The sequence below is a fragment of the Mirounga angustirostris genome, unplaced genomic scaffold (assembly GCF_029215605.1).
Source record: "Mirounga angustirostris isolate CCGP_5_RB_7025 unplaced genomic scaffold, mMirAng1.0.hap1 SCAF_11, whole genome shotgun sequence".
NCBI lineage: Eukaryota > Metazoa > Chordata > Mammalia > Carnivora > Phocidae > Mirounga > Mirounga angustirostris.
Window position 1 is genome coordinate 73,475,227 of NW_026991719.1, and position 26,194 is coordinate 73,501,420.

The 26,194-nt window shown below is 37.1% G+C and overlaps 1 protein-coding gene across 7 annotated transcripts in view; it reads left to right on the top strand.

Moving 5' to 3' along the window:
- Window positions 1-26,194, top strand: part of PCDH11X (protocadherin 11 X-linked) — a 583,424-nt gene that overhangs the window by 213,359 nt on the left and 343,871 nt on the right. For all 7 annotated transcript variants that reach the window (XM_064574318.1, XM_045880211.3, XM_064574319.1 and 4 more), the window contains exon 3: window positions 19,431-21,944. In XM_064574318.1, the coding sequence (XP_064430388.1) occupies window positions 19,431-21,944 (2,514 nt within the window). The remainder of the gene's footprint in view (window positions 1-19,430; window positions 21,945-26,194) is intronic.

Sequence of the window (26,194 nt, forward strand, 5' to 3'; positions counted from 1 at the left end):
CCTGTTTCAGTCTTGGCAGCTTATAGGTTTCCAGGAAGGCCTCCATTTCATCCAGATTGCTCAGGTTATTGGCATATAGTTGTTGATAATAATTTCTAATATTTGTTTCTATTTCCTTGGTGTTAGTTGTGATCTCTCCCCTTTCATTCATAATTTTATTAATTTGGGTCCTTTCTCTTTTCTTTTGGATAAGTCTGGCCAGTGGTTTATCAATCTTATTAATTCTTTCAAGGAACCAGCTTCTAGTTTCGTTGATCTGATCTACTGTGTTTCTGGTTTCTATTCATTAATCTCTGTTGTAATCTTACTATTTTCTCTTCTAATGCATGGCTTAGGCATTGTTTGTTGCTTTTTCTCTAGTTTTAAAGTGTAGAGTTAGTTGGTGAATTTGGGATTTTTCTATTTTTTTTGAGTGAGGCTTGGATGGCTATGTATTTCCCCCTTAGGACCTCCTTTGGAGTATCCCATAGGTTTTGGACTGATGTGTTTTCATTCTCATTGGTTTCCATGAATTGTTTAAGTTCTTCTTTGATTTTTCTGGTTGACCCAAACATTCTTGAGCAGAGTGGTCTTTAGCTTCCAAGTGTTTGAATTTCTGCCAAAGTTTTTCTTATCATTGAGTTCCACTTTTAAAGCATTGTGGTCAGAGAATATGCAAGGAATAATCTCAATCTTTTGGTATCGGTTGAGACCTGACTTGTGACCCAGTATGTGGTCTATTCTGGAGAAAGTTCCATGTGCGCTCTAGAAGAAGGAGTATTCTGTTGTTTTAGGATGGAATGTTCTGTATATATCTATGAGGTGCATCTGGTCCAGTGTGTCATTCAAAGCTTTTGTTTTTTTGTTGATTTTCTGCTTGGATGATCTGTCCATTGCTGAGAGTGGAGTATTGAGGTCTCCTACAATTAACGTATTGTTATCAATATGACTCTTTATTTTGGTTAACAGTTGGCTTATGTAGATGGCCGCTCCTATGTTGGGGGCATAGATATTTACAATTGTTAGATCTTCTTGTTGGATAGACCCTTTAAGAATGATATAGTGTCCTTCTTTGTCTCTAACTACAGTCTTTAGTTTAAATTCTAATTTGTCTGATATAAGAATTGCTACCCCAGCTTTCTTCTGAGGTCCATTGGCATGGAAGATGGATCTCCATCCCTTCACTTTCAGTCTGGATGTATCTTTAGGTTCAAAATGAATCTCTTGTAGACAGCATATGGATGGGTCCTGTCTTTTTATCCAATCTGCAACCCTGTGCCCTTTTATGGGAGCATTTAGGCTATTCACGTTGAGAGTGATTATTGAATGATATGAATTATTTGTCATCATGTTGCCTGTGAAGACCTTGTTTTTATAGATTGTCCCTGTAAAATTTTGTTGCATATCACTGCTGGGGTCTTTCTCCTAGAACCCCCCTTAATATTTCTTGCAGGGCCAGCTTAGTGGTCACATATTCTTTCAGCTTCTGTCAGTCTTGGAAGCTCTACATCTCTCTATCCATTCTAAATGACAGCCTTGCCAGATAAAGTATTCTTGGCTGCATGTTCTTTTCGTTTAGTACCTGGATATGCCTTGCCAGGCCTTTCTGGCTTGCCAGGTCTCTGTGGATAAGTCTGACCTTATTCTGATGTTCCTCCCTCTGTACATAAGGAATCTCTACCCCCTAACTGCCCTCAAGATGGTTTCCTTGGTTCTAAGATTTGCGAGTTTTACTATTACACGCCAGGGTGTTGGCCTGTTTTCCTTGATCTTGGGAGGGGTCCTTTCTGCCTCTAGGACATGAATGTTTGTTTCATTCCCCGGATTAGGGAAGTTCTCAGCTATGATTTGCTCAAATATATCTTCTAGTCCTCTCTGTTTCTCCACCCCTTCTGGGATTTCAATAATTCTGGCATTGGAACGTTTCATGGTTTCACTTACTTCTCTGATTCTATTTTCATGGATTCTGAATTGCTTTTCCCTAGCCTCCTCTTTTCCCTTTTTACCTGTAAATTGTCTTCCAGGTCACTAATTCGTTCTTATGCCTCACTTACTGTAGCTGTTAGATTATCTGGATTGGATTGGATCTCACTGATAACATTTTTAAGGTCAGCCAATTCAGCTTGCATCTGCCCTTAGAGACTCTATTTTGCCATTAATTGATTTCTCCATTCTAGCTGTTGTCTTCACAACTGCCAGCCTGAATTCCATCTCTGACATGTTGGTTATATCTGAATCCATTTGTAAATCTGTGGCATAAGTCATAATCTCCGAGTCTTTCCTATTTTGGGGGTTCCTCCTCCTAGTCATTCTGTTGGTGGGTGTTTGAGGGAATGTATAGAGTCAAATTATTGACCACAACCCAAGCAAGATGCACCTGTTTTCTAGGGACTTTAGGGTTGCCGGCCTCTTGTTCTCCAGCCTGTCTTCTGGGGGAGGGGCTTGCCACAGTGTTAATCAGGCAACCCTGTTTGGTCTGAGTTGCCCTGCCCCCTGTGGTGGTGCATGGGCTCAGTGGGAACTGGTTTTTTGGGGCTTTTGTTCTCTGGTGGCTTTCCCTGGCAGATTTCTGCATCTCTTCCAAGAGTCAGAGCAGAAAAGACCATTTCCAACCCTCTGCCTCAGAGCAGAGAGATCACTGCGTGTTCTTCAGTGAGCTCTCCAGGCCACATTGTCTGTTTCTGTCTGTGCTGCTATACACTACAGCGTCCTGGGTTTTGCACCCCTCCACAGCGCTCCTAGTCCTCGCCTCCAGGTCGGGGCATGTCTCTGCCCTATGTGCTTCTAAAACCGCCAGCTGCCCCCAGTTCGCACGTGTGGCCCCTCCACTCTGGGTTTCTGTCTGGGGGGGCTGCCCTGAAGTCCTTTCCCTACTGCTGCCGGTCTGCGAGTCTGTGCCCCATCCCCAGTGCTAGAGGCTATTGCTCACCAGCAGTGTTGGATCCCCATAGCTGGGCTCCCTCCCACTGCCATTTATCCTCCAATATCTGCCCACAGAATCACGGCTCCCCACTTCATACCTCAAAACCAACTGCCTGCGATATTCTGTTTTTAGAGATCCAGATCTATCTTCTTACATCTCAGGCTGATTTTGTGGGTGTTCAGAGTGGTCTCTGCTGTGATATCCTGCTCAATTCTGGGGACCAGTTGGAATCAGGTCCCCTACTCCTCCGCCATCTTTTCCCTCGCCCCTAAAAATACACTTTATTTTCTCTTATGATTGCTTTTGCTGCATCCCAAAGGTTTTGGAATGTTGTGTTTATTTTCATTTGCTTCCATGTATTTTTTTTATTTCTTTTTTAATTTCCTGGTTAAACCATTCGTTCTTTAGTAGGACATTCTTTAACATCCATGTATTTGTGGTCTTTCCAAATTTTTTCTTTTTATTGGTTCATGTTTCATAACATTGTGGTCAGAAATGATGCATGGTATGATTTCAATCTTTTTATACTGTTGAGGCCTGATTTGTGACCCATTATGTAATCTATTCCGGAGAACGTTCCATTTACAATAAAAAAGAATGTCTATTCTGCTGCTTTAGGATGAAATGTTCTGAATATATCTGTGAAGTTCATCTGGTCCAGTGTGCCATTCAATGCCATTGTTCCCTTGCTGATTTTCTGCTTAGATGGTCTGTCCATTTTATGTACATGGGGGGTTAAAGGTCCCTACTACTATTGTATTGTTATCAGTGATTTACTTTATGCTAACTATTAACTGATTTATATAATTGGGTGCTCCCACGCTGGAGGCATAAATATTTATAATTGTAGATCTTGTTGGACAGACCCCTTTATTATGATATAGTGTCCTTCTTCATCTCTTGTTACAGTCTTTGGTTCAAAATTTAGTTTTTCTGATAGGTATGACTACTCTGGCTTTCTTTTGATGTCCATTAACATGATAGATCGTTCTCCATCCCCTCACTTTCAATCTGCAGGTGACTTTAGGTCTAAAATGAATATCTGTAGGCAGCATACAGATGCTTCTTGTTTTTTATCCATTCTGGTACCCTGTATTTTTTGTTTGGACCATTTAGCACATTTGCATTCAGAGTGATTTTTGATAGATATTAAATTAATATCATTGTATTACCTATAGAGTTGGTGTTTCTGGTGATGTTCTCTGGTCCTTTCTATTTTTTGTTATTTTTGGTCTTTTCTTCCCCACTCAGCGTCCCCCTTGAAATTTCTTGTAGGGCTGGTTTAGTGATCACAAACTCCTTTAGTTTTTGTTTATCTGGGAAATGCTTTATCTCCCCTTCTAACCTGAATGACAGCCTTTCTGGATAATGTATTCTTTGCTGCATTTTTTTTTTTCCATTCAGCATGTTGAATATATTATGCCACTTTCTTCTGGCTTACCGAGATTCTGTGGAGATATCTGTTGCTAACCGTATTTGTCTTCCCTTATAAGTTAAGGATTTCTTTTCCTTTTCTCCACTCAGGATTCTTTCCTTAGCTCTGTATTTTTGTACTGAGGTATGTCTTGATGTTGGCCTGTTTTTGTTGATTTTGATGGGAGTTCTCTGTGCCTCCTGGATTTGGATGTTTATTTCCTTCCCCTGATTAGGGAAGTTTTCATCTATAATTTCCTCAAATAAACCTTCTGCCCCTTTTCCCTATGTTATTCCTCTGGGGCATAATATGAATATTATTACACATTATGTAGTCACTGAGTTCCCTAATTCTACATTCTGTTCCAATATTTTTCTTTCCCTCTTCTTTTCATTATTTTCTGTAATTTTATCGTCTATATCACTTATTTGTTCCTCTGCCTCTTCTATCCTTTTGATTATTATATTCAGTCAGTTTTGCTTTTTGGTTATAGCATTTTTTTTAATTTCCACTGCCTTGGTTTTTAGGTATTTTATCTCTGTGTTAAGGGACTCCCTGGTATTTCCTATGCTTTTCTCAGGCCCAGCCAGTATCCCTATGATTGTTGTATTAAATTTTAATTCAGGGGGCACCTGGGTGTTTCAGTCAGTTAAGTGTCTGCCTTCAGCTCAGGTCATGATCCCAGGGTCCTGGGATCGAGTCCTGCATTGGGCTCCTCTTTGGGCTCAGCGGGGAGCCTACTTCTCCCTCTGCTTGCACTCCCCCTGCTTGTGCTCCCTCTCTCTCTAACAAATAAATAAATAAAATATTTATGAAAAAATCTAATTCAGGCATAGTACTTATTTCTGCTTTAATTACATCCCTGGCTATGACCTTTCCTTGCTCTTTCTTTTAGGATGAATCACTCCATCTTGGTATTTTGTCTAGGTCTCAGTCTTCTCTGTGTTAGGAAAGCCTATTATGTTTCCTGCTCCTGAGTATAATGGCTAGTATTTTAAGAAGTTTTCATATACTGTCCAGGGCCTAACACTTCAAGAAGTGTTTTCGGTATGTGCTGCATGCACTCTGCTGTTGTGTTTTGGCTGTCCCCTCCCTCAGGTCAGTCCTCAGCAGTTTCTCCTTGCCTGCAGTGGGGAATGTTTGGGCCTTGTCCATTGTGTGGTGAATTTTAACTGGGTGTGTTCTGGCTTGCTTGTTAAAAGAGGCTAGATCTTATTTCCCGTAGAGCTGAAGCTTTGAAGCCCTCTATGGTCAGTAGAGTAAATGTGCAGGTGGATTCTGCTGATCTTCTGGGGGAGCAGCCAGCTGCTGCTCTGACTCTCAGGCACATTTGCTCTTGTAAAAAAGAACCTGCAGAGCACAGGAGTGGGCTTGCTGTGTAAGTGGCTCAAGCCTCCACTGTGGGTGCTATGCTGCTCATTGATGTATGTCTGTGCTGATGGGCAGGGGTAAAAATGGTGTCAGCCTGCTCTCTTATCCTTGCAGAGGCAAGTCGGCACCTGCTGCTGTTTAGGAAGCCCTCACAGAAGATTGTACAATCTCCCCTCATTTATCCCAGGCTTTCCTCAGATCTCTGCCTTCACCCTGTCTGTGTCTGGACCATCTGCCCATCTGGCTGAATGGTGCACCTGTGTTTTATCTCAGGCTTGCTGGCTGGGTTTCAAAACTCCAAATTTTAAGGACCCACTGTGGCAAGGACACACGCTGATCCTCTGGAGGAAGGTCTCATTATGATGTGGTTGATACAGATTTGTCCCAGAAGCACAGTGGCATGTATATGCAGGGGCTTGGAATTTATGGTAAAGTGAAGCAAAAAGCTAGCATCCAGGTTAGGTGCTCTCAGTAGCTGCCTCTACTCCTATGTTAACAAACAGGGCAGCTCAACAGTGCCTGCTGGCTCTTTTGTCCCCTGAGAGACAGTGGCACCACTCTCAAATTCACTCCAAGGGAGATTGTCTCACCCAATGCGACCCAGGGGATTCTCAGTCCATGCTGTCCACTCCCAGGTCTCTGCCCTCCTCCAAAGGAGCATCTCTATGCCTCCCAGGCTCCAACCCAGTGATGGTGCAGACTTCTCAAACTTCAGACTTTGAGCTCTGCTTTTTGTAAAAACTTGCAATTATCAGCCCCTTTCATTTTCCCATCAATGGTTTTGGGGAAACACTTTTCTTGTGCAATGAACTGTGGCTTGCTCTTTCTCTCTCTCTTTCTCTTCTTTCCCTGATCAGGGCTCCTTCTCCCACCAGCACTGGTGTTTCTTTTCTCTCCCAAATCACATCTCTGCACCTCCTATCTTGCACAATGTAGCCTCTTTTCTCCCTTTAGCTTGGCTATTTGTTATCTCAGTCCTCAAATCGATTTCCTGGGTGTCCAGAATGATTTGATATTTATCCAGTTGTGGTCCAGGGGAGGTAAGCATAGGGTCTTCCTACTACTCTGCCACCTTCACTACACCCCTCTCTATTTCTGCTTTAGCCTTTATTATTTCCTTCTTTCTGCTGGATTTGTGTTTTGTTCATTGTTGCTTTTCTAGCTCCTTTAGGTGTAAGGTTAGGTTTTTTATTTGAGATTTTTCTTGCTTCTCGAGGTAGGTTTGTATTGCTATAAACTTCACTCTTAGAACTGCTTTTGTTAACCTCAGAGGTCTTAGACTGTTGTGTTCTCATTTTCAGTTGTTTCCATGTACTGTTTTATTTCTTCTTTTATTTCTCATTGATGCATTCAGTGTTTAGTAGCATACTATTCAACTTTCACATATTTGTGTTCTTTTCATATTTTTTTCTTGTAGTTGATTTCTAGTTTCATAGAATTGTGGTGAGAAAAAGATGCATGGTATGACTTTGGTCTTTTTTAATCCATTGAGACTTGTTTTGTGGTCTAATGTGTGATCCATTCTAAAGAATGTTCCATGTGCACTTGAAAAGAATATGTATTCTGTTCTGTTATGATTGAATGCCCTGAATATATATGTTAAATCCATCTGGTCCAGTGTATCTTTGAATGCCTCTGTTTCTTTATTGATTTTCTGTTTGGATGAATTGTTGGTTGATGTAAGTGGGGTGTTAATCTCCCCTATTATAATTGTATTACTATCGATTAGTTCCTTTGTGTTTGTTATTAACTGTATTATATATTTGGGTGCTCCCTTGTTGGGTACATAAGTATTTACAATTGTTATATTTTCTTGTTGGATTTTCCCCTTTATTATTATTAGTAGTAGTAGTAGTAGTACTGTATCCCTTTGAATTATTATTATTATTTTATTCTTTGGGTAAATACCTTGTAGTATGATTGCTGGATAATAAGGTTGTTCTATTTTTAACTTTTTTAGGAAACTCCATACTGTTTTCCAGAGTGGCTGCACCAGTTTGCTTTCCTATCAACAGTGCAGGAGGGTCTTTGGAACTCTTTTTAGTACTTACTGGCACTGTATGCATTTTCTGGGCAAGCACACCAGATTTATAACTCTGGAAGTGCTGTGTTATTTATTACCTTCCAATGTGCAATGAAGGGTTGACTTGCACATGCATATGAAAAAAATGTTAAAGTTTTGTACAATGGTTTGGTTGCTTTCTGGAACAATAGACAAAAAATAGCTTTTATTTGGCAACAAATATACTTTATTCATTTTTTTCAAAAGCAAGTATACTTCTCTTTGAAGTTTCATATCCAACGACAACCTTTTCTTCTTTAATTTTATAAATCAAAAGAATTAAAGAATTAAAGTCTCAGATGAAATTAACATCTTGCTTATTTTAGCAGTTTTCATCTGTGTTTGGAAACACTAAGCTTATTCTTGAATTTAGGAAGAAATATTTTAAACAAATGAAATTAAGTCTTTTGCATTACATGAGGTTAAGAAAGCCCACATTTTTGAAAAGATTTATTTATTAATTTGAGAGAGAGAGAGAGAGACAGTGGGGCAGAGGGGCATGATCTGACCCAAAATCTAGTTAGATGCTTAACCAACTGAGCCACCTAGGCACCCCCACAATTTTTTTTAACTTGAACTGGAATTTGCTGTTTTGTGTACTTGAGGTAAATGTCATTTAAGATAGCAAAATCTAAAATCAACACATAATGTGTTTCATCCAACTCATATAATATGTTGTTTTCTTCTCTGAGATCTTGTTTTATTTTTTATTTTTTTATTTGTACATATGTATATTTAAAAGATGTAGAGTTTTATATTTTGTAAATAATGCACTGGCCACTTGCCACGCAGTATTTATCATCATTTCTTCTGAAAATAAAGATTTACTAGTAGGTTGTAAATTTTTACCAGAGATTGATACTTTAGCTTGCTATAACCCTAACAGAAAAAAAAAAAAGAGTTGTTTTAGGGGTGCCTTGGTGGCTTGGTCAGTTAAACAGCCAACTCTGGATTTCAGCTCAGGTCATGATCTCAGGGTCTTGGAACTGAGCCCCAAGTCAGGCTCCATGCTCAGGTGGGGAGTCTGCTTGAGGATTTTCTATCTCCCTCTCCTTCTGCCCTCCTCCCACTCTCTCACCATCTCTAAAAAAAAAAAGTTGTTTTATAAAATAATTTTGAAGTTGTTTTGGGGAGAATTTTATTGTTGACTTCATTTTTTTTCCTTTTATAGTGTATTAAGGCTTAAATAAATTAATGAGAGAAACACATATGAATGATATTTAGTGTCTTTACCAAAAGATGAACAATTGGGAAAATTATCTGAGGTTTTTCTCAGGAAAAGTTTGTCCCTGTAAACAAGGGTAAATAATTTTATATAGGTTTGGAATTCAGGATATTCAAGTATACCAAACTTTTTACTTTTTTCTGTACATAAGACATATCTCTGTTAATGTTTGTAAGGTGATGAATTAAGGAGCCATGCATCTTTATTTGCCTTTTCACTTTTCCCACTATTCTCAAGTTATAGTCTAACATACAGCAAAAGCTTCAGTTTTTTGTTTTTTGTTTTTTCATTTCTCACATGGGTTTGAATGCCAATTGAATAACTGCTATCAGGGTAGCATGAATGGTGGATCCATGTGTTAGTCATTTTTTTATCCCTAAAGGAGAGAAGGCAGAGGAACCACCTTGGAATAGTCATTCAATAATGATAGTGAGCTCATGTTGGCACCACACTTGGGCATCAGACTTAGATATCTGGCCAAAACTTTATTGAAAATTATGTCTCACATGTGGGCAACTCCTCTTCAATTCCTTGGACAGTATGAAATTTAAATATGTAAATCAGCAAATCATTCATAGAGTTGTAAATATCTGTGGGAGATTCACATGTAATCACCTAACTGAACATAAATTTTTGTTAAAGAAAAATATAATATCTTAGAACAGTATAGTCCAACAGAACTTCATGCAATAATGGAAATGTTGTATATCTGTGCTGTTCAATGCACTAGCTACTACCCACATATAGGTATGAAAACTTAAAATGTGGCTGGTTAGACTAAGGAACTGATATTTAAATTATATCTAATTTTAATTAATTAAAATTTATATTTATTTATTTATTTTTAAAGATTTTATTTATTTATTTGAGACAGAGAGAATGAGAGACAGAGAGCATGAGAGGGAGGAGGGTCAGAGGGAGAAGCAGACTCCCCGCCAAGCAGGGAGCCCGATGCGGGACTCGATCCAGGGACTCCAGGATCATGACCTGAGCCGAAGGTAGTCGCTTAACCAACTGAGCCACCCAGGCACCCCTAAAATTTATATTTAAATACTTGTGCCTAATCACAGCCATATTGGAAAGAACAGTTGTAGAAGACAGAAGGGCAATATGGACATTACCTATTATCTGGCATGTATATCCTATTAACACCTTGAAATATGAAAAATATTTCAGTGCTCACTTCGGCAGCACATATACTGAAAAATATTTCATATAAAATAATGTCACTTCATATAAAATAATTAAAAGACAATGAAGATTCTGTTCTTGGATTTTTCAGCCTGTACAAACTTGCCTTCATTTGCTTCAGAAAGCAAAGGCCAATTCAAAATTCAGGCCAGTGCGTAAGACTAAACTCTGAACAAATAACAAAACTATACAAACATAAATACCTAAACTTAAAAATTAAAACTAGCACATTTTTCCAGTTATGTATTGTAGTCATAAATTAGATAATTGGGTGTGAAACTAAAAGCTTAAGAGTATTTACTTGTTCTTTTCACATTATATTATATATGCTAGTTTCTCCTTATATAACTTCTAATAATAATTTGTATTCTCCCGCTATAGCTCTTATTAAAAGTGTAATTATTTTTTAATTAATATAAATGTTAGTATCAGTAACATTATTAAATGCTTAGATTGTCATCAATTTTTTCTCATCTTAACCAAAATTTAATTTTTATTATATTTGTAAAATATCTTTACTCACTACCATCCCCAATGCCTATAAGAATGGTGTGACTGTATTAACCACTAAATATTGTGTTTGCCAAGAATTAACAAAATAGTATTAAGTGCCATGGATTTTATGAAGTGCAATTTAGAAACTATTTTTTCTACCCATAGATGAGACATTTCAGGTTTGAGCCTGCCTCAAAGCCTTTTGAAATATTTTTACAAAAATAAAATTATCATTAATAGCTGTTTATTTAGATCAAATTATAATATGAAATATTTTATTTGTCATTATGGTCATAAAATTACATTTTTTCTTAAAGTATACAATTGAAGAATAGTTGATAACTTTTGCACTTGTAAATAGAAATGATATGGAAAATGTTTCCCTTGCTAAACATTCTATTCAAAGGAAAGGCAAATTATTTTTTGGTTTATATGAATAAAATATTAATAAAATGTTCATTCTAGTATGAATTTAAAACAAGTTAACCAATACACATGGATTACTGAATTTGATTTTTTAAAAGTCACATTGAAGCAAATCGAGGAGAGAGGAAGATGGCAGCAGAGTAGGATGACCCAAACTGGTACTATTTCAGAAATGCCACCTTAAATTTAATAAATGTTTAATTTTTGTACTGAGATATATTATGGTTCCAGATTTGAATAAAAATGTAAGTGAATCTCAGCATAAAAAAATTCAAAACTTTGCAGAATTATCTTCAAGCAGTTCAAGAGGAAAAAGACAAATGTATTTGAGTATTGTACAAGATCATATATAGACAATTATAATACTTTGGTAATTAAAAAATATAACCATATAATCTCACCATATATTCTAGTGAATGCATGTTAAATATTTTACAATTTTATATTAATTACACTTCTTCCTTGGAGGCTTAGGAGGAAGCCAGAACTAGAGAAGACTTTTTAAAAAATTCCCATAATCTGACTCCATGGACATGAAGAGAAAATCGGTGCTGTTCCAAGTTATATTTTCCAATTTGACATTTTGACTTGTGATTTGCAGTCCAATTGTGTTTCCCCATTAAAAAAATAATAATAAAGTTAATTAAATAACATTGTGTTGTTAATTTCCAAGAAAATTAAAATTTTAACACCTGTTTCTACAGGAAAAAAAAGGAAATTCTGTGTATTTTACACAAGGTTTTATTCTCATCAGAGTTTGTGTATTTTCTCCCTCTACCAGAGATTTTAGCTGTATTTTTAGATATATACTCTTGTCTTGGATGGATATTTTATACTTGATTTTCACTTTTAGGGGTGAAAAAACATCCTAGACAACTGAAATCTACAGTAAAATATTTTAATTCATTTGGAGTAACCATGGTTAATTATTTTTTTATTTGAATTCAATTAGCCAACATATAGTACATCACTAGTTTCAGATGTAATGTTCAATGATTCATCAGTTGTGTATATCAACCAGTGCTCATCACATCACATGCCCTCCTTCATGCCCATCACTCAGTTATGACATCACCCCACCCTCCTACCCTTCCACAACCTTCAGTTTGTTTCTCAGAGTCAAGAGTCTCCCATGGTTTTTCCCCCTCCTTGATTTCTTCCCATTCAGTTTTCCCTCCCTTCCCCTATGATCCTCTGCATTATTTCTTATATTCCACATATGAATGAAACCATATGATAATTGTCTTTCTCTGATTGAGTTATTTAACTTAGCATAATCCCCTCCAGGTCAATCCATGTCAATGTAAATTGTAGGTATTCATCCTTTCTGATGGTTGAGTAACATTCCATTGTATATATAAACAACATATTCTTTATCCATTCATCTGTTGAAGGACATCTCAGGTCCTTCTACAGTTTGGCTATTGTGGACATTGCTGCTATGAACATTGGGGTGCAGGTGCCCCTTCGTTTCACTACATCTGTATCTTTGGGGTAAATACCCAGTAGTGCAATTGTTGGGTCATAGGGTAACTCTATTTTTAACTTCTTGAGGACCATCCATACTGGTTTCCAGACTGGCTGTACCAGCTTGCACTCCCACCAACAGTGTGAGAAGATTCCCTTTCTGCACATCCTTGCCAACATTTGTTGTTCCCTGCCTTGTTAATTTTAACCATTCTAACTGGTGTAAGGTGGTATCTCATTGGGGTTTTAATTTGTATTTCCCTGATGCCAAGTGATGTTGAGCATTTTTTCATGTGTCTGTTGGCCATTTGTATGTCTTCTTTGGAGAAATGTCTATTCATGTCTTCTGCCCATTTCTAGACTGGATTATTTGTTTTTTGGATGGTGAGTTTGATAGGTTCTTTATAGTCTTGGATACAAGCCCTTTATCTCATACATCATTTGCAAATATTTTCTCCCATTCAGTAGGATGCCTTTTAATTCTGTTGACTGTTTCCTTTGCTATGCAGAAACTTTTTTTATCTTGAAGTCCCAATAGTACATTTGTGCTTTTCTTTCCCTTGCCTCTAGAGATGTGTCTTGCAAGAAGTTGCTGCAGTGAAGGTTGAAGACGTTGCTGCCTGTGTTGTCCTCTAGGATTTTGATGGATTACTGTCTCATATTTAGGTCTTTCATCCATTTTGAATTTATATTTGTGTATGGTGTAGGAGAATAGTCCAGTTTCATTCTTTTGCATGTGGCTGTCCAATTTTCCCAACACCATTTATTGAAGAGACTGTTCTTTTTCCATTGAATATTCTTTCCTGCTTTGTCAAAGATAGTTTCCATAGAGTTTAGGGTCCATTTCTTGGTTCTCTATTCTGTTCCATCAATCTATATGTCTGTTTTTGTGCCAGTACCATGCTGTCTTGATGATCACATATTTGTAATATAGCTTAAAGTCAGACATTGTGATGCCCCCAGCTTTGGTTTTCTTTTTCAATATTCAATGGCTATTCAGGGTCTTTTCTGGTTCCATACAAATTATAGGATTGTTTGTTCCAGCTGTGTGAAAAATATTGATGGTGTTTTGATAAGGATTGCATTGAAAGTGTAGATTGCAATGGGTAGGATAGACATTTTAACAATATGTGTTCTTCCAATCCATGAGCACAGAATGTTTTTCCATCTCTTTGTGTTTTCCTTAATTTCTTTCATAAGCATTCTGTATTTTTTAGAGTACAGATCCTTTACCTCTTTGGTTAGGTTTATTCCAAGGTATCTTATGGTTTTTCTTGCTATTGTAAATGGAATTCATTCCTTAATTTCTCTTTCTTCAGTCACATTGTTAGTGTATAGAGATGCAACTGATTTCTGTGCATTGATTTTGTATCCTGCCACACTGTTGAATTGCTGTATGAGTTCTAGCAATTTTGTGGTGGAGGCTTTTGGGTTTTCCACATAAAGTATCTTGTCATCTGCAAAGAGTGAAAGTTTGACTTCTTTGCCAACTTGAATGCCTTTTATATCTTTTTTTGTCTGATTGCTGAGGCTAGGACTTCTACTACTCTGTTGAACAATACTGGTGAGAGTTAACATCCCTGTCTTGTTCTGATGTTAGGGGAAAAGGTCTCAGCTTTTCCCCACTTAGAATGATATTCATTGTGGGCTTTCCATAGATGGCTTTTATGATATAGAGGTATGTTCCCTCTATCCCTAAACTCTGAAGAGTTTTAATCAGGAAAGGATGCTGTATCTTGTCAAATGCTTTTTCTGCATCAAGTGGGAGGATCGTATGGTTCTTGTCTTTTCTTTTATTAATGTGATCTATCATGTTGATTGATTTGTGACTGTTGAACCACCCTTGCATTCCAGGAATAAATCCCACTTGGTCATGGTGAATAATCCTTTTAATGCACTGTGGGATCCTATTGCCTAGTATTTTGGTGAGAATTTTGGCATCCATGTTCATCAGGGGTATTGATCTCTAAATCTCCTTCTTGGCGGGGTTTTTGTCTGATTTTGGGATCAAGGTAATGCTGGCCTTATAGAACGTGTTTGGAAATTTTCCTTCCAATTCTATTTTTTAAAACAAGTTCAGTAGAATAGGTATTATTTCTTCTTTAAATGTTTGATAGAATTCCTCTGGGAAACCATCTGGCCCTGGAGTTTTGTTTTTTGGGACGTTTTTGAATACTGCTTCAATTTCCTTTCTGATTATGCATCTGTTCAGGTTTTTTATTTCTTCCTGTTTCAGTTTTGGTAGTTTCTAAGTTTCTAGATTGCCTAATTTGTTGGTATATAGTTACTCATAATATGTTCTTATTATTGTCTGTATTTCCTTGGTGTTGGTCATGATCTCTCCCCTTTCATTCATGATTTTATTAATTTGGGTCCTTTCTATTTTCTTTTGGAGAAGTCTGGCTAGAGGTTTATCTATCTTCTTAATTCTTTCAAAAAACCAGCTTCTAGTTTATCTGTTCTACTGTTCTTCTGGTTTCTATTTAATTGATTTCTGCTGTAATATTTATTATTTCTCTTCTGTTCAGTTTAGGCTTTATTTGCTGTTCTTTCTCCCACTCCTTTAGGTGTAAGATTACCTTGTGTATTTGAGACTTCTAGTTTCTTGAGAAAGGCCTGTATTCCAATGTACTTTTCTCTTAGGACTGCCTTTGCTGCATCCCAAAGGTTTTAAACATTTGTGTTTTCATTTTCATTTGTTTCCATGAATTTTCTGAAATTCTTCTTTAATTTTCTGGTTGACCTATTCATTCTTTATTAGGATGCTCTTTAACCTCCAAGTGTTTCAGTTCCTTCCAAATTTCCTCTTGTGATTGAGTTCAAGTTTCAAAGCATTGTGGTCTGAACATATGCAGGGAATAATCCCAATCTTTTGGTACTGGTTGAGACCTGATTTGTGACCCAGTATGTGATATACTCTGGAGAAGTTCCATGTGCACTCGAGAAGAATGAGTATTCTGTTTTTTAAAGAGGGAATGTTCTGTATATATCTTTGACATCCATCTGGTCCAGTGTGTCTTTCAAAGCCCTTGTTTCCTTGTTGTTCTTCTGCTTAAATGATCTGTCCGTTTCTGTGAGTTGGGTGTTGAAGTCCCCTACTATTTGTGTATTATTATCAATGTGTTTATTTACTTTGGCTATTAATTGGTTTATATAATTGGCTGCTCCCATGTTGGGGGCATAAATATTTACAATTGTTAGATCTTCTTGTTGGATAGACCCTTTAAGTATGATATAGTGTCCCTCTACATCTCTCACTGCATTCTTTGGTTTAAAATCTAATATTTCTGATATGAGGATTGCTACCTCTGCTTTCTCTTGAGGTCCATTAGTGTGGTAAATTTTTCTCCACCCCCTCACTTTCAGTCTGGAGGTGTCTTTAGGTGTAAAATGAATCTCTTGTAGAGAACATATTGATGGGTCTTGCTTTTTTATCCAATCTGTTACTCTGTGCCTTTTGATGGGAGTATTCAGTCCATTTACATCCAGAGTAACTATTGGAAGATATGAACTTAGTGCCATTGTATTGCCTATAATGTCCCTCTTTCTGTAATTTTCTCTATTTCTCTCTGGTCTATGTTACTCTTGGGCTCTTTCTTTGGTTACAGGATCCCCCTTAATATTTCTTGCAGTGCTGGCTTAGTGGTCACATATTCTTTCAGTTTCTGTCTGTACTGGAAGCTCTTTATCTCTCCTTCCATTCTGAATGACAGTCTTGCTGTGTATTTATTCTTGGCTTCATATTTTTCTCATTTAGTACCCTGAATATATCATGTCCGCCCTTTCTGGCTTACCAGGTTTCTGTAGACAGGTCTGTTGTTAGTCTGATGTCCCTCCATCTGTAGGTAAGGAGACTTTTGTCTCAAGCTGCTTTCAGGATTTTCTCTTTCTCTAAAATTTGTAAGCTTCACTATTATGTTGGGGTGTTGATATATTTTTATTGATTTGGGGAGGCATCCTTTCTACCTCTTTGACTTGAATGCTTGTTTCTTTTCCCAGATTAGGGAAGTTCTCAGCCATTATTTGCTCAAATATACCTTCTGGCTCTTTCTCTCTTTCTTCCCCCTCAGGCACCCCAATAATTCTGACATTGGTATGGCATTATTAATTTCTTGAATCCTTTTTTCATGAGCTATTACTTATTTTTCTTTATTTTCCTCAACTTCCTTCCTTTTCTTAAGCCTGTCTTGCTTACTCTCTCTTCTGCTTCATTCACCCTAGCTGTTAGAGTATCTAATTTAGACTGCATCTCAGTGCATATTTTTAAAAAGATCTTTATTCATTTTATTTGAGAGAGAGAGAGCATGAGCACAAGTTGGGGGGAGAGCAGAAGGAATGGGAGAAGCAGACTTCCCACTGAGCAGGGAGCCTGATGTGGGGCTCAATCCCAGGACTCCAGGATTATGACCTGAGCCAAAAGCAGATGCTTAACCAACTGAGCCACTCAGGCACCCCACACTTAGTGCATTTTAAATTTCAGCCTGATTAGATCTCATTTGTTCACTAAGAGATTCTCTACTGTCTTTTATGCTTTTTTCAAGCCCAGGTATTAACTTTATTATTGTTATCCTGAATTCCATCTCTGACCTTTTACTTATATCCATATCAATTGGATCTGTGGCAGAGAACATTACTTCTTGTTCTTTCTTTTGTTGTGAATTCCTCCTTTTAGTGATCTTGCCCAGAGAAGAATGGATGAGCTCATGAACCGAATCAAAAATATCAACCACATTCCAAGCAAAATACACACTAGACAAATCTGAAGAAGTCAGAAACCAAAACAGATAAGCAAAATAAAACAAAACAACAAAAAGGGGGGGAAAGAATATAATCTCACAGGGTGGACAAAACATACTGGTCCACTTGTTCCTGAGTGAATTTTGGTCTCTGCGTTAGAATACTCTAAATCCCAAAATTGCAAAGAAAGCAAAACTTACATATATACAAAGTTAAAATTGAATAAAGTGAAAAAAGGCCAAAATGAAAAATATATCTAAAAAATATAGATGTAAAAAATAAATGTTAAAAAGCAACTTAAAAACAAATCATTGATAAAATAAGAAACTAGTTGAAAAGAGAAAAAGGGGAAAAAAAGGAAAAGAAAAATTTTGGACTGAAAGATAAGTGAATCATGAGAAAAAAACCTCGAGTTCTTAAACAATTTTTTTTTTAAGATTTTATTTATTTATTTGACAGAGAGAGGCACAGCGAGAGAGGGAACACAAGCAGGGGGAGTGGGAGAGGGAGAAGCAGGCTTCCCGCCGAGCAGGGAGCCCGATGCGGGGCTCCATCCCAGGACGCTGGGATCATGACCTGAGCCGAAGGTAGACGCTTAACGACTGAGCCACCCAGGCGCCCCAAAACCTCGAGTTCTATATACTATATTCCCCTAGCCCTGGAGTATTACAGTTTTGTGGGATCCATAAGCTAGTTGTGCACCTGTTCTTCCAATTGGTCTACTGAGGGAGGGGCCTGCTATGCTGCTTCTCAGGTGTTTTTGCCTATGCAGAGTTGCACCTCCCCTTGCAAGGGGGCTGGGCTCACCATAAGCTGGTCCTCTGTGTGGCTTTTGTTCCCTAAAGGCTTTCCGCGCCTCTTTAGATGATCAAAATAAAGATGGCCCTCAGCTGACCTCCAGCTCCAGAGCCAAAATTCACAGTCCTCCCTCTTCAGTAAACCCACTGGGATCAACAGTGTTCACTTTTGTGTGTACTAAACTCCAAAGACTCCTTCGGTGTGTGCCCACAGTGATCCTCCTGGGGGGAAATCTGAGGGTCCCATGTTATTGCCCTTTGTTGTGCCCTGACGCTGAGAGCAGTCACAGGATCATTGCATGTACCTGCTCCACCTCTCCTGGGGGATGGCTGAGTGTCACCATACTGTCCTTTATGAGCCCGCCACCCTGAAACTATTGCCTGGTTGTGGGCACACCCGTTCTGTCCCTCCTGGAGGATGACAGATGGTCTGCACGGTCCAGTCCTTTGCAGGGTTCCCAGGCAGCAAGCAGTCACTTGATGGCCCAGTTTGCAGTTTATGGTGACCAGAGCTAGGAGTCCCCTCCTGGGCTCGCTGACCATAACCAGTTTCTCCACCCCACTGCTTAGGCACTCTATTGGCTCAGGCATCCCCGTTAGTTCTATGACTTCTAGGATCCTGAGACCACACTGACCCACCTAGAATTCTGTCCTTTCCATCCCCTGAGCCCCTTCAGACAGGGATGTCTCTCACTGGAGCAGATTTCTAAAGGTTCTGAATTTATCCTCCAAGGCTATATCACTTTCTGGTAGCTAGCTTATGGAGGCTCCCTCCCCCCTCTGTTTATCTCTTGATATCTCCCCAAAGATTCACATCTCCACACCTCCTACCTTGCAAAAAGCAGTGGATTTTGTAACTGTAGAGTTCCAGATATTTTTTTCTTACATCTTAGGCTGAGTTCATGGGTGTTCAGAATGGTTTGATAGTTATCTAGTTAAATTCAAGGGTCCAGATGAAATGAGGTACCCTACTCTACTGCCATCTTGCTTCAGTTAATTCACTCATAACTGAATTCACCATGTGAAACACTGACAACTCTTTATACTTTTTCCTTTTGTATACTTTAATACTTTATATCAGTGAGTTACACTTGTTACCATAAAATGCCATGAACTGAAAAGCTCTCAGACCATCTTAAAGCACAACTCTCTAATTTTACAAATTCATGGAGATGTTAAGCAATTTGTTTGTGGTCACAATACTAGTTACAGACAGATTCGAGACTTAGAACTTAAGTCTTCTGACACCTATTTCTGAGCTGATCCTCTGTCATGTGGCTTCAACAGATTGAACACTGGTCTCATTACGTAAGTTAAAATATGTTTCATTGTATGTTTTCTAGGGTCAAAGTATTTTTGGACTTGATGTCATTGAAACACCAGAAGGGGACAAGATGCCACAACTGATTGTTCAAAAGGAGTTAGATAGGGAAGAGAAGGATACATATATAATGAAAGTAAAGGTTGAAGATGGTGGCTTTCCTCAACGATCCAGTACTGCTATTTTGCAAATAAGTGTTGCTGACACAAATGACAACAGCCCAGTCTTCAAGGAGGATGGGATTGAAGTTAATATACCAGAAAATGCTCCTGTAGGTACTTCAGTGACACAACTCCATGCAACAGATGCCGACATAGGTGAAAATGCCAAGATTCACTTCTATTTCAGCAATCTAGTCTCCAACATCGCCAAGAGGCTATTTCACCTCAACACCACCACTGGACTTATCACAGTCAAACAACCACTGGATAGGGAGGAATCATCAAACCACAGGTTACTGGTTTTGGCAAGTGATGGTGGATTGATGCCAGCAAGAGCAATGGTTCTAGTAAATGTTACAGATATCAATGATAATGCCCCATCAATTGACATAAGATACATCATTAATCCAATCAATGGCACTGTGGTTCTTTCAGAAAATGCTCCCCTCAACACCAAAATTGCTCTCATAACTGTGACAGATAAAGATGCTGACCACAATGGCATGGTGACATGCTTCACAGATCATGAAGTCCCTTTCAGATTAAGGCCAGTATTCAGTAATCAGTTCCTCTTGGAGACTGCTGCATATCTTGACTATGAGTCCACAAGAGAATATGCCATTAAATTACTAGCTGCAGATGCTGGCAAACCTCCTTTGAATCAATCATCCATGCTCCTTGTCAAAGTGAAAGATGAAAATGACAATGCTCCTGTTTTCACCCAGCCTTTCATAAGTCTTTCTCTTCCTGAGAATAACTCTCCTGGCACCAAGTTGACAAAAATAAGTGCAACGGATGCGGACAGTGGGCACAGTGCTGAGATCAATTATCTGCTAGGTGTTGATGCTCCATCTGAATTTAACCTAGATAATCATACAGGCATTCTGACTGCAGTGAAGAAACTGGATAGAGAAAAACGGGAAAAATATTCCTTCACAGTTCTGGCAAAAGATAATGGGATGCCATCCTTAATAACCAATGCCACAGTTTTAGTGACCATTCTTGATCAGAATGACAACAGTCCAATTTTTACTCACAGTGAGTACAACTTCTATGTTCCAGAAAACCTTCCAAGACATGGCACAGTAGGACTGATCACTGTAACTGATCCGGATTATGGAGAAAACTCTGCAGTCACTCTCTCCATTTTAAATGTGAATGATGACTTCACCATTGATCCACAGACTGGTGTTATCCAACCAAATATTTCATTTGACAGAGAAAAACAAGAATCTTATACTTTCTATGTAAAGGCTGAGGATGGTGGTAAGGTATCACATTCTTCAACTGCCAAAGTGACGATAAATGTGGTTGATGTCAATGACAACAAACCAGTTTTCATTGTCCCTTCTTCCAATAACTCCTATGAATTGGTTCTACCATCCACTAATCCAGGCACAGTGGTCTTCACGGTACTTGCTGTTGACAATGACACTGGCATGAATGCAGAGCTTCATTACAGCATTGTAGGAGGAAACACAAGAAGTTTGTTTATAATTGACCAAACAACAGGCAACATCACACTAACAGAGAAATGTGTCGTTACAGACCTTGGTTTACACAGATTGATAGTTAAAGCTAAGGACTTAGGACAACCTGAATCTCTCTTCAATGTTGTTATTGTTAATCTATTTGTGAATGAGTCAGTGACCAATGCTACATGGATTCATGAACTGGTGCACAAAAACATTGAAACACCAGTGACCCCAAATATTGAGACAACTGATGCATTCTCACCCACCAGTGACTATGTCAAGATCATGGTTGCTATTATTGCTGGCACCATAACTGTCATCCTTGTTATCTTCATTACTGCTGTAGCAAGATGCCATCAATTGCCACACATTACGGCTGCTCAGAAAAACAAGCAGAATTCTGAATGGGTTACTCCAAACCCAGAAAACAGGCAGATGATAATGATGATGATGATGAAGAAGAAGAAAAAGAAGAAGAAGAGGAAGAAGAAGCATGCCCCTAAAAACTTGCTGCTTAACTTTGTCACTATTGAAGAAACTAAGGCAGATGATGTTGACAATGATGGAAACAGTGTCACACTAGACCTTCCCATTGAACTAGAAGAACAAACCATGGGCAAGTACAACTGGGGCACTATACCTACAACATTCAAGCCTGACAGCCCTGATTTAGCCAGGCACTACAAATCTGCCTCTCCACAGCCTGCCTTCCATATCCAGCCTGAAACTCCCCTGAATTCAAAGCACCACATCATCCAGGAACTGCCACTTGATAACACCTTTGTGGCCTGTGATTCCATCTCTAAGTGTTCCTCCAGCAGTTCTGATCCTTACAATGTTTCTGAGTGCAGCTATTCAGTGACAACTTTCAAAACTCCTGTGTCTGTACACACTAGACTGGTAGGTAATCCAAGTTTCTAACTAACCTTTTTAACTTTATTTTATTTTTTAAAATTATTTTCAGTTGAAGTAGAACTTTACAGAATCTATTGTATTGACTCTAACAATCAAAATGACTATATTCTGCAGAAGTATCAAAATAAATACATGGCTTCATTTTAAGTTTGATAGAAAATCATGGTAAAATGACTCCTGATGGTAGGAAAATTTGGTTCTGAATGATGACTATAACAGGGGCAGTGTTGTCTGCAGATGGAAGTATGACACATCTTGCTAGAGAATATACTTGAAAGACCTTAGAATAAAGGTCCTGGCTTCTGTCCTCAGTATCATTATGTGCATGAGGATCAAAACAGTCAGGGCTAGATACATCACAGTAAAGCTTTTTAGAATCTGGTAAGAAGGTCTTGGTGTTTAATGGAGTTGAGAATCCCAGCTTCACTTGGGAAAAACTGTGTCTACTCAGGAAAATAAAATAGCATCAATATATCCTCCCTACCCATATGCTCCCAAACTGCCACAATGAAAAGAGAATGTTATTTTTAGATTAGGAACCCACCTTTATTCTGTTTCATAAAATCTTTATTTACACAATGTAACAAGAATAGGATTAGAAAAATAAAGACATGCTGCTCATTCTTATCTTCAAGCCAAAACATGAAATATATATGAGATCTCTATTTTGGACATCAATCTAAGTATTTGCATATTTGTCCAAGGTATTGAAAGCCCTCCAGGAGACACTCTTAAAAGATAATGACTTTTGGATAAGAAAATATGTTTGCTTTCTTTAATGGGCCTGAAGGAAAGTATGGGCATATTAAGACCTAAGAAATCTATGTATAATAATTTAAAACCCAATAAACTTATGAAAACAAGAGCTTATACAGTGATTTTTATCTATATTCTGTGGATAAATGATTACAAATTTATCTAGAAATTCATAAGTAAATTAAGTGATTTAAGGATGGTTACTTCTTTAATAAAGTCAAGCAATAGCATTTATCTACATCTTTTCTCTTGAAATTATATCACATGTTGATTTTATTGTTTTGTCTGTGTTACTTTTAAAAAAGATCTTCATCTCTATTTCAGTGAATAAAGTTTTTTGAAAACCTATTCAGGCTTAATAAAATGGTTGTAATGTTGAAATCAAACTGGGTATCTTCTCACCAAAGTTAGAAATACTAAAGAAATCTATCAGAATTCAAAATAACAATGAAGATAATAATTTACCATAATTTAGGAAATGGTTTTAAGATCGAGGTCATTCAAGAATATGCATATTTAAATGATACAATAACATTATCCATTCTTAATCACACAGTGAAAGTAAGATACCACTCCAGTTGTGGGTGCATTTTTGTTACAATAGGTCCATAATTATGCTATTGCAGACAGTAAAATAGAACCCTATTCTTTGTATAGAGAGTTCTGTTATGCTTTGAATGAGTTTACAAGGTACAAGGTGTGAGATGCCTAACATCTCCTCAAGGTTTGTTTTTATTTATATGTAATCATTTATAAAGGTGCTATCATTTTCTAATTTTACTGCTATTATTTTATTATAAACATTTCTCAATAGGAAATTATTTTTTATGAACAATTTCTGTGTGTTGTGTATCTTGTGTGTGTGTGTGTGTGTGTGTGTGTGTGTTGTGTATCTTAATAACACTTTCCCCTGGACTAAATTTGTAGCTCACTTAAAAATGTATACAAAGCGGGCATGGTTTGTGAATTACATTAGCAGATTATCATTGTGCTAGATTGGCTCATGAAGTTTGTTAAAAGAGTAAATTCTGGTTTCAACGGTTTTTGAAGGCATGGAGATGTTTTATGGGTTAGATTTATTATACTTGAGAATATAAATGTACAGTAAGCAAGGCATAAATGAAGAAAAAATGAAATATTTTCCAAATATCCTCCTCTTTTTATTTGTATTTTTTGATATTTTGTAATTCTTAAAAAGTCAAATAAATTAACAACTTTTTCCACAATGACATTTTCTTTTATTTAGCTAAGAGATCTTTTCCTAAACACAGGACAAATAACTTCATGAGATAGGCAAAATATGAAAAGTAAATGCAAATTAGAATAACTTCTTTGTTATCACTAGGTTTTTATTAGCTAAAAGGACCATCCTACAATCAATTTTCAGATGACTTATTTTATTTTTTCACATCTTAAAAAATAGATAAATTATATATTTTCTGTCATTGGTTCACATTACTAAATTACTAAATATCTGCTGGACATGAATTGGTGAACTTAGGCAAATTAATATAATATTAGAAATAATTTGGTTCTTATATTTTGTGCTACATTTGCATATTCTTCATCCTTTCTATATATTCTTCAATTTCTGATTAATGCCAGGAGAGGCATCTTATATTTACTGACGTCGCAGAATGCTAAGATAAGTGAGCACTGAAGAATAATATATGTATTTAAAACTTTTGGGCGCCAGGGTGGCTCAGATGGTTAAGCATTTGCCTTCTGCTCAGGTCATGATCCCAGACTCCTGGGATTGAGTCCCGCATTGGGCTCCCTGCTCAGCGGGGAGCCTGCTTCTCCCTCTGCCTCTCTCTCTCTCTCTGTCTCTTATGAATAAATAAATAAAATCTTTAAAAAAAAAACTTTCAATATTGGAGGTGTGTTCTTTTTAAAGAAACATCACACAAAATGGGGAAAAGTGTCAACCAACACAACAAAAATTCATTGGAAATTCTGACAATGAAATAAAATATTATTGTTAGCAGAGGGCAAAACTGTTCCAATTGATTTGAAACAAAGTGTAAAGTACATTTTCAAAAGGAAACTTTGGGGTGATATTTACATTTAGCTCATCATTCACTTAAATAGAAAATGAAAGTGAAGAAGTGAAATGGTTGTAATAGGCTGTAATATATAAGAAGATTTATGAGAAATTTCATGTTTTCAACAGGGAATCAAATATTTTCTATAATTATTTTGACTCAGATGTTCTGAAAAATGATAGAGTATTCATTAGAAATATATCTGAAAAAAAAAAAGAAATATATCTGTTTGGGGGCACCTGGGGGCTCAGTTGTTAATCATCTGCCTTCGGCTCAGGTCGTGATCCCAGGGTACTGGGATCAAGCCCCACATCGGGCTCCTTGCTCCACCGGAAGCCTGCTTCTCCCTCTCCCACTCCCCCTGCTTGTGTTCCTGTTCTCGCTATCTCTCTCTCTGTCAAATAAATAAAATCTTTAAAAATAATTGAATTTGGAGTCAGTCAACCAGTAACCACTATTTTGTACAATATTTACTAATATATTTGTTTCAACACAAAATAATACTGCCTCATTTTATTATTTTAATGCCTGCACTCATCACTGTTCAATTAGATGTTGTAATTGTGTATCTATATAGGCATGATATGAAGGTTGATCTCAAAAGAAATGATACAGGAAAAGCAGATCTTAAGAAACCTTACATGAAATTAATCCACACCTTGTAAATGTTTCCTATATGTGCTCTTATGTAATAGACAAGTTGTTTTAGATTTTGTTTGTAGCATAGTTTTTGTCTACTTTAAATACTATATAGATTTAAGTATCTAGCATATTCAAAGCTGCTGTGATAATATAAAGCTTTGTGTGTTGTGTATAATTACTATTTTTTAAATTTTTTATTATGTTATGTTAATCACCATACGTTACATCATTAGTTTTTGATGTAGTGTTCCATGATTCATTGTTTGCGTATAACACCCAGTGTTCCATGCAGAACGTGCCTTTTTAAAGAGAACTATTGAGCAATTATTTCTTCATGTATTATGTTTGTTCCTACATTATTTCTGTGGTTTTATGTGGTATTTGAAATAGACATAAAATTCTAAGTTAGTCATAAACTTTTATTTTTATTGCACATGCAATATACCTTCATTGTAAAAAATAAAGAAAATTGTAGATGTATTTATGTGAAGAATTATTTAATTATTTGTTTTTATTTGAAGCTATATTAGTAAGTTTTTCTTTATAACAGTAATTTTGTTTAAAAGTTTCTATAACTTTTGGAAGTGTTGCACTTTAAAATTACAAAGTTATTTTCTTCTTTTTATATTATAAACTATACATGCAGGATTTTTTTTACATATAGTGGTAATTCACTGATTTATTGCATATATTATTTATTTCTATAGATGAATTATTGGACAAATTGATGTAATAGTATAGTTTGATTAGTTAAAAGTGTAATACAGAGGCATACTATATATTACCACCACA